The 9,493-nt window shown below is 47.5% G+C and overlaps 1 protein-coding gene across 1 annotated transcript in view; it reads right to left on the bottom strand.

Annotated features, from left to right (window-relative positions):
• Positions 1–619: 619 nt before the first annotated feature.
• TECTB (tectorin beta) overlaps positions 620–9,493 on the bottom strand; it is a 19,271-nt gene continuing 10,397 nt past the window's right edge. Inside the window, exons 5-10 of the mRNA XM_008593295.1 lie at positions 8,983–9,086; positions 8,753–8,836; positions 5,496–5,658; positions 3,357–3,429; positions 2,101–2,133; positions 620–976 (exon numbers count right to left, since the gene is read on the bottom strand). Coding sequence (XP_008591517.1) covers positions 927–976; positions 2,101–2,133; positions 3,357–3,429; positions 5,496–5,658; positions 8,753–8,836; positions 8,983–9,086 — 507 coding nt within the window. The 3' untranslated portion in view covers positions 620–926. The remainder of the gene's footprint in view (positions 977–2,100; positions 2,134–3,356; positions 3,430–5,495; positions 5,659–8,752; positions 8,837–8,982; positions 9,087–9,493) is intronic.

Here is a 9,493-nt window from a genome sequence, read left to right as displayed (position 1 = left end):
TGGAGCTGCTGTGGATGATGGAGTTCAGCTCGGGAGCAGTGACCTGCTTAGCCCTCAGGATGGCTCCCAAGACCGGATGCTGGTGCACCTTACAGCATAGTGGATGAACTCCATTCCATATACTTATGACAAAAGCTAATTCAAGTAACAGGTTTGGAAAGTTCACATATTTCTGTGTACAGCAAAATAAACCTGAGTTCTATCAGAAAATAGAAACCACAGTGAGTTAAACAGAGGAAGTATAATAGATTTAGTAAACTGTAATTTAAAAAATAAGACATCAGGAAACTCTAAACAGAACCCTAGGGCTAAAGGAGAATATCCACAGAAGAACCACCTTGGAAGAGCTATGTGGAAAGAAGGCACACTAGAAGTGTCTGACACTAGATCCTCACACACACAAGGGGACCAAAACATCAAACAGATGCATATTGACTAAAATGACTAAAGAAATATGTTGCAGAGCACCAAGGGAGAGATGAAATCCTTGTAAGTGTACAAAATAGGAAAAGCACCATAGAGAACAGAACAAGGCATCCAGTCTCTGCTGCACCACAGGGNAGGGTTGCGATCCTGTTACCAGTCAGTAAAAAAAAAGAGACAAAAATGAAAAAAAAAAAAAATCAGAATAACTTTCAAACTGCAGCCCTGACTTCGGGATGGGGGATGGAGACTCGTCCCACAGTGGCAGGAGAAGGACTGTGGAATTTCAGGGCCACAGGAAGTAGCAAGAGAAATTGGGACACCAAAGAAAAATGATCACCGACTTCACAAAAATCATTGCAACATGGATTTGGCAAAGTGCTAATCTCTGCTCCCCAACAATGTGGTCTTCTGTTTGTTCTTTTTGGCGGCACAATAAATGTGAGTTCGTCATTCACTCAGGACGACCTTGGGTGGAGGATCTGCAGCAGCCTGGCTACGTCCTATAACACGGCACAAATCCCCAGCATCACGACGAGGTGATAGAAGACATCTGTGAAGCAGAGCGGGTGGGAGAGGTGCTCAGAAGCAGTTCTGCAAGGCCAAGGATGACGCAACAGAAGAGTCAACCCAGGGCTTGTCAGTAGGTTTCCTTACAACTCTGCACACTTTATGCCAAGTCAATTTTGTTCTGTAGCTCACTTTAATCAGTACGAAGAACCCAATAGATAAACCGAGGTCATGGACCTCTGACCAACAGGAATCTGAACTTTAACAATACAGTGATGGCACTTTTCACTGTAGGGCTTTTGTTACAAAACGAGAATCTAGCATTGAAGTTTTAAAAAGTTGATTTACATGATTTTCCTGTAATTTTGAGAGCTAAGTCTACATCTGTGAGTTTATTAATAAATGGAACTGTCTTACCCATCTCCTTGCATGGTTGCCTCCTTCTCACGATGCAGGTGGGATCTTGGGTCTTAGCTGAAATGTTTCTTCCTCTAAGGGGCTTCCCTGGCTGCTCTCTAAATCATGTCCCTGCACACCCCCCACCCCCATATTTCACACGTATTAGAAAGGACAGGGGACTTGCCTGTCTTGCTCACTGCCACAATGCCTAGAACAGGGCCTGCTACAGTCACCATAATTACGGTTGAGCCTTACTGCATGTTTGATATGTGCTGGGCATTGTTCAGTGAGTGCCCTTAGCTGTGATTAAATAATCCATACTATAGCCGTGTATGATAGGGGCAGTTATTAGTCCAATTTTACAGAGGAAACTGGGGTATAAAGGGGTGAGATCATTTCCCAAGGTCATTCAGTTCATGAGGGGCAGAGCCATAACAACAGGGACTCAAATATTTGTTGAATGAACAGATCATTGGAAATCATGTTTTCCAAATGCAGGAAGCCAGGCAAAGCCACGTGGTGAGGTCTTGCTGAGACTTGGGGCTTCATCCAGTTTACTGCCAGCTCCTCCCTCTCTTCAGAGCTCAGGGGCCGGTTGGAGAGAGACCTCTCTACCTCTGTCCCCTATGCCCCACTCAGGTGTGGTTTAAAGTGCAATTTTTGGTCCTTAAAGGTTTTCTCGGGGCCAAAGTTAAGCTTCTTTGAAAACACACATCTGCCTTTAAAACCTTGCCCCATGACATTTCTCAGAGGTGTCTTCTTTCTTACCTGAGAAGCTATAGAGACTCGAAAATCCCCTGCCTGTAGTGAGTAAAGAGAGAGAAGGCAGGTTTAAAAAAAAACCAGGGAAGAAAAATCTCAGAGCTGTTTCTAAAACACAAACCTGATCGTATCCTGTCCTGATTGAAACATCAGGCCCCCGTTGATGTTAGTACAAAGTTTATACCAGGCTTTACAATGGTTTCGTCTCACACTATTTTCCCCTCGGCTGTGTGAGGCAGGGTTTGGTAAACTTTCTGGAAAGGACCGGATAGTGAAAACTCTCAGCTCTGCCTGCATGTGGTCTCTATGCCGCGGATCCACGCTGCTGCTGCAGCCTGCACACCGCTGCAGACAATGCCTAAATGAACGAGCTCGCCGTGTTCTAATACAACTTGCTTTATAGACACTGAAATTTGAATTTCATGTAATTTTCGTGTGTCGTGAAATATGGTTCTTCTTTTGATTTTTCATTTGAACCATATAAAAATGTAAAAAACCATTCTTAGCTTGCAGGCCACACAAAATCCGGCTGCAGCCTGGGACTGCACTCTAAGGTAGAGCTGCCCAAGCCCCTCCTTCCCACAGGTCTTGCCGTTCTTCATGCCACACAATCCTTCAGGTCATGCCTCAAGGTTGTCAGCAGAGGTCCTCCATGAGCCCTGGACTAGGCTGAAATCACTTGCCACATAGTGTCATAGCACCCTGCTCACCCCAGCCTCCTGAGTGATCTCTCTTTCCCTCGATGTTTAACATTTTTCTCCCTGCTAGACGCTAAATTCCCCGTGGGTCTCGCTTCTTTCTTTCTTTTCTATTTTTATTTTTTGCTTCTGGCTAGTACGGGGATCCGAACTCTTGAACTTGGTGTTCTCAGCAACACGCTCTAACCAAGCGAGCTAACGGGCCAGCTCCCGGTCTTGCTTATTTCTGAAACTCCGGTGCCCAGCGCGGCTGGATGCTCCACAGAGTTTTGTTGACTTGCCCGTGACATTCTCAGGACGTTTCATTTTCTGCTATTATCGTTCACTGCATGCTCGGTTTGGAAGCTCTGCCCCCCCTAATTCCTAGGGAGCACTTGAATTTACAAACCTCAAGTCCTTAGTTTGGCACGAGCTGCCCCCTACTCCCCGCGGGAAAACTCCAGGAGCAGGTGAAGGTTGTGCCCACAGGCACACCTGGTTTGGCAATTCAGTCAAAATGCTCAAACCCGCTGTGCCTGTGGCCGCAGCCCAGCGCGAACTCAACAGTGGGGGACACAGGCTTACTCCGCAGGGACAGCTCCACCACCAGGACGCCCCCTGTCTGCGCCCGCAGCACGCGCTTCCGCTTGTCGCAGGTCTGGGAGGCCGAGGGGAGAAGGGGGGACAGGAGGGGGGAGGAGGGGTAGGAGGAGGAAGGAGGGTGAAGGAGGGGGAGGAGGGGACGGGAGAGGGGACGGGAGGGGGGAGGAGGTGGGAGGAAGGGAGAGGAGGGGGAGGAGGGGGAAGAGGTAGGAGAGGGGAGGAGATGGGAGGAGGGGGAGGAGGGGACGGGAGAGGGGACGGGAGGGGGGAGGAGGTGGGAGGAAGGGAGAGGAGGGGGAGGAGGGGGAAGAGGTAGGAGAGGGGAGGAGATGGGAGGAGGGGGAGGAGGGGACGGGAGAGGGGACGGGAGGGGGGAGGAGGTGGGAGGAAGGGAGAGGAGGGGGAGGAGGGGGAAGAGGTAGGAGAGGGGAGGAGATGGGAGGAGGGGGAGGAGGGGACGGGAGAGGGGACGGGAGGGGGGAGGAGGTGGGAGGAAGGGAGAGGAGGGGGAGGAGGGGGAAGAGGTAGGAGAGGGGAGGAGATGGGAGGAGGGGGAGGAGGGGACGGGAGAGGGGACGGGAGGGGGGAGGAGGTGGGAGGAAGGGAGAGGAGGGGGAGGAGGGGGAAGAGGTAGGAGAGGGGAGGAGATGGGAGGAGGGGGAGGAGGGGACGGGAGAGGGGACGGGAGGGGGGAGGAGGTGGGAGGAAGGGAGAGGAGGGGGAGGAGGGGGAAGGGGTAGGAGAGGGGAGGAGGTGGGAGGAGGGGGAAGAGGGGACAGAGGAATGAACAAAGGAGAGAAAAGAGAGAAAGAAATGAGGTTTAGTGAAAAAATCACAAACTGGGCGGTCAAAATTCTCCAGTCAACAGACATTAGTTACTTGTTTTTTAGTAACCCAGGAGGATGTCTTTCATCCCTTCTCTGACTTGAGTAAAGGAAGAAAGCTTTACTTTTAATTCTTCAAGCTGGAGGAAATCCTGCTGGAGGAGGTCATTGGGTGTGGAAGGGACTGATGCCATTTCTTTTGTTAAGGACCATTTCTTTGGATAAGGATTTTACTGCGGTTATTCTCATCGCAGAGATTTGAGGAGTGGACACTTGCAAGATGTGTTCTGGTTGCTTTTCTTTCCTTCCTTCCTTCCTTCCTTCGTTCCTTCCTTCCTTCCTTCCTTCGTTCCTTCCTTCCTTCCTTCCTTCCTTCCTTCCTTCCTTCCTTCCTTCCTTCCTTCCTTCCTTCCTTCCTTCCTTCCTTCCTTCCTTCCTTTTAATGCAGTGTCAATACTCGTCCTTTGATCAACTACAAAATGTCTCTCTTGTCCTTTCTCTATCCCTGCACCCTCTGGCTCCTTTTCCTTTTTCTATTTGTGCGCATAAATGACCATTTTCCAGCCAAATGAATCAATAGAGATAGTGATTCTGATCTCATTTCTGTCCATTACTATAGGCTATGTGGGCAGGTAGCCTCTGGAAACACTGAAGTCTCTAGTTTAGTCCAAATAGACCAGGGATAACAGTTTGGACTTCAGCACTTTTAGGTCTCTAGGGCAGTGGTCCTCAAACTGGAGTGAGCCACGCAGTCACTGGATGGCTTGCCGCAGCACGGGTTGCTGGGCCTCCCTCTCACACAGTCAAATCAGCCTCAGCCTGTGTCAACAATTTCTGCAGCACCTCTCTGAAGTGTCACAGGCAGACCCTCAGGCTGTTCAATCAAAGCTAAAAACACCCACCTTTTGAGTTATGTCCAAAGCCTGTCACTGCCACGTAGACCCTGAATTTCCCTTGCACTTTTAACTTTTTCAAAGTATTTCCATGTCTGTTATTATTGTCATTTTACCTGATGTCACTATCTAAAAAGGGAAGGGCCATCATTACTTGTCACCACTCTGTTGAAAGATGAGAAACCCGGGTCCTGGTGGGTTAAGTGACATACCAGATGGTGCAGGTTGTCAGTGGCAGGGCAGGCAGGGCCTGGAGCGTCTGCCCCTACAGCCAGTGACCTTCCTCCAGAATGCCATCAGCACACAACTACGCTGGCCTGGTTATGATCTCCCAGCTCAAAATACAGCTCCTCAAATCCCGATCCCTTTGGGTAACATTCTCCTTCTGGAGAGAGGCGGCTCACCACTGGGCAGGAGAGCTTCTCACTGTCACAGATGAACGTCTCACAGTGTAACCAAACCTTGGACAACTTGGGGATGTTCTGGAACCGGAAGGCATTGAATTGGAAGGTTGCCCTGTGATCCTTCCCGTTCTCATGCACAAGGACTGTTTCATCTGTGGGGCAGCTGCGGCACATGGAGAAAGGGAGAGGGAAACACCACTTCATTGAGCTCTAGCAAGGGCTTTGGAGGCAAATCTGCACAAAGACACACTGCCCTGGGTTCTCACACAGTGCTTTCCCCCTTCCACAGCACTTTTGTGGCACCCCACTTGATCCTCACAACTATGAAGTTAAGTTGAGGAGCTATGAGATGTATGATTGCCCCATTCTACAGACAAGGTACAACAGGATGGCAGTGACTTATGAGAAGCCACATGCATGGCGAGTCACATGTCTGTCCTAACAAAGTGAAATCCCCAAGAGATAAAAGCTTTCTCAGGACTGGGATATGTACAGACCCCCAGGGTAACACAAGAGAGACAATGGTGCTGGGCATTGCCCAGGCTGCCTAAGCTCAGTCATACCCGACCCACCCCTGTGTGTGGATTATGAGGTTTGGCCATTGGAAATTTGAATTTATGTTATAATCTTTCAACTAGACATATATAATTACCTTTGTAAAAATGCAGTCATATTGTTACTATAAGCACAGGATAAAAGTGACTGGAAGGACACTATGTAAATATACCTTTACCAAAGGAGAGGAACAGGACCTAACGAATGTCAATTTGGAGAGTTTGTGAGTAAACAGGAGTGAAAGCTGTGCCTTTGGACCTGGACTGGGGGTCAGAAGCTACTTGTGTTTGTGGTGTCTTCTGAGCTGCGGCCATTTTCCGAGTTATGAAATGAGACTATTGCAGGATCATTTGGTCAGTAAACCCAAGATCCTTGTATGAACTCAAGACATGAGTCCTTTAAATAGCTCTTTGTAGCTGGAGTGCCTAGGTGTGGTGTCAGCCAGCACAAAATAACTTAAGCGGAGCTTAGTCAGATGGTGAGAAGAAGGCAGATGGTGGGCGGGCCTAGATGTCTTGGCACCTGCCCCTCCATGACAGCTCCCTCCGGATGGTGGAAGCCCATTGAGAGATTTTCACACCATGGCTCCACAAGTTTCCTTCAGATCAGCCTTTGAGATGAGTGTGCTGTTTTAAGTGCACTCATGTGTGCAGGAAAATCGCTGATCATATATCTACTGTAATCTCTCCAAGAACTCTTGAAAACTGGTTTTTCCTACAAAAGGGCCCAGTGTGAACAAAAAATATTTGTGGGAGTGGATGTTCCAATTCTGCCCTTTGGCACTGGTCATTGTGCGTGCACTCCAACCTCAAAGTGCCGTGTCAACTAGGAAGAATGTAGAAATGGATCAGGGCTTCTAAAATTTGGCTGTTCTAAAATGCAGGTCTGGATTCACCCAGAGACCTTTTGATTTGGTTTGTAGTGTGCCTGCCTGTATAACAGGCACCCTAGGTAACTCGTGTGTACCCTAGAGTTTGAGGACCCCTGGTTATAGATTACCCCCCAACCACAGGCATTTCTTTTTCTGCCACATTACACATCTCTCAGGTGGGAGCCACAGCATGAGAACTATTTGCAGGGAGATGATTCCATGGATGGAAGAAGCCTTTGCCCTGTGTGGCCATTGCCTAAGAGAGGTTTCCAGTTTCCGATGGTATTTTCAGGTCCCTGTAGATCAATAACTTATTTCAGAATCCGTGAAGTCATTTGATTGCACCATTATCGGCAAAACCTAAATGAATCAAATCACTCGACAGATGTGCAGTGAGCACCTGAATTAAACTCCCATCTTGGCTGGGTCATTTAGGTGTGGCTCTGCCAGCCTGTCCTACCCACATGTTCAGGAGGTAATGCTGCCTGCACGTGAACCCCAGATCTTCCCTGTACTAGCACTAGACCTTGGGCAAGTTTCTGGACCTGTCTGTGCCTCAGTTTTCTCATCTATAAAATAGTGATTATTGTATGACTCACTTTTTAGGAGGTTTAATAAAATTTAAATAAAATAATATTTGTAAAGCACCTACCTAGAACAACGTCTGGTATGTTGTAAGAACTGTACTGTTTGTTAAATAAAAATACTTCAAGGTCCAAAGTAGCTTCACCTTTTTATCTAATTATCTCTGTCCCTGGCCCCTGTGTTTACTTAGCCTGATGGGTTCTGGTGAGAACACAGGCACAGTGGTCTGCTTTGTTTGGGGAAAGGCCTCTACTCTTTTGTTTACACTTAATTGCATCAATGACGCTCACATCTGTAGTTTAGCTCAACCTCTCCTCTGTTCAAGGCTACAATTCTAAGTATTTCTAGGCAATTGTCATCTCAAGCTTAATATGTCCATCCCTGAACTCAGGGAGAATCCATATGCCCTTATCCAGAAATCCCCTCCTCCAACAGCCTACTAAGTAGCTCCAGAAAGGCTACTCATCACAGTACACAGATCCGACAACACAAAGCTTTTTCTCTCACATACTCCTCCCACTTCTTGTCCTGTCCTTCCCTCCACCCCATACCCAATTAGTTTCTAAATTTTTCTCACTCCTATAGAAGTTCTCCCTTCCTCTTCTTTCCGTTCACTTGGGAGCTACAACTTCAGTTCAGGTCTCGTCGCCTTTGCCTCAGTAGCTGCGGGGCCTCTGATCTGATCATTCCACCTCCCATGCACTGTTTCTAAACCACCCTGTGCATGACATCCAGAACTGCTTTCTATGGCGCAATTCCAATGCTTCAGTCCTCTACTCAGAATTTTAAGAATTCCCCATTATCTACTGAATGAATAATACAAACAATGATTTTCTTTAAACTGATTGGATATTGACAAGGTACTATCTGGTAAGCTTTTCATATGGATTGTCTAATGTAGTCCTCACCATGGTTCTGGTGTCAGACTGATTGGATTTGAACTTAGCCTGTCCATTTCCCCATAAACACACACACTATGGGAACTTACTTATTCTCTCCTGTGCCTCAGTTTTCTCTTCAGTAAAATGGGAATGGTAGTGAGTTAATGTATGGTAAAGCTCTCAGAACGGTACCTGGTATCTGGAAAGCACTGCGGAATGTTTCCGAGTATTCATTCGTAGCCTATAAGCACATCAGGATGTCTCTGATATAACACTCCTACCCTAGGCTATTCCAAGCCAGAGCAAAGTAGCCCAGATACACCTGGCTCTGGGGCTCAGCCCTGGCTGTGGAGAGTGGTACCTACCCTTTGTTGATCAGCTGCCACTGCAAGGGATACATGAAATCAGCTGAAGGTGTGGCCCAACAGCTGTTCAAGACCACTTTAAATCTGGAAATAAAACAAAACAGCATCACCTTGAGCCAGAGAGTCTTACGCCTAGAAATGCCTCGTGATTAACAAATGTCTTGGCTAGTCTTTTTTAAATTTAATTTTATTTGTATTTAAAAATATAAACACAGAGAAAATGGACTTACCTAATGCTTAACCCTTTGGCTTCTACTCCTGCAAACAGATCTGAACCGATTTCGGATGTCTCCAGGACAAAGGGGGCTTCTTTCTTGGTGGTGAACTTGGCATTCTTTGAAAGGAAATTGACACTGGGCATTATGACCTCTAAGGCAGAGCAGCTGGGTATGGTGGGAACAGATGAATTGGGATGAGGTGGGGATGAGCAATCAACCCAAAAGCACGAGCATGTGAGACCACAGAGACCCCTTAAGACCAGAAAAGTTGTACCTTCTAGGATTCTGGGGCCATCTTAGAAAGGGCAAAGACGTCACCTAGATTTGCTGGTCATGGGGAGATAAACACTGTATGTCTCATCTATGCCAATGAGATTTGGCTGACAAAAATAATGGAATCCAGGGATGTTTACGCATCGTGTTTTATTGAGTCACTCAAGGACACAGGGACAGAACACACAGAGCCTCTCTCGGCCCTTGTTCACCTCTACTTTTTGCCTGAGCAGATTTCAGCCTGGGTTGG

Source organism: Galeopterus variegatus, unplaced genomic scaffold (assembly GCF_000696425.1).
Source record: "Galeopterus variegatus unplaced genomic scaffold, G_variegatus-3.0.2 Scaffold8965, whole genome shotgun sequence".
In the NCBI taxonomy this organism is placed as follows: Eukaryota; Metazoa; Chordata; class Mammalia; order Dermoptera; family Cynocephalidae; genus Galeopterus; species Galeopterus variegatus.
This window is presented reverse-complemented; position numbering and strand designations above follow the sequence as displayed.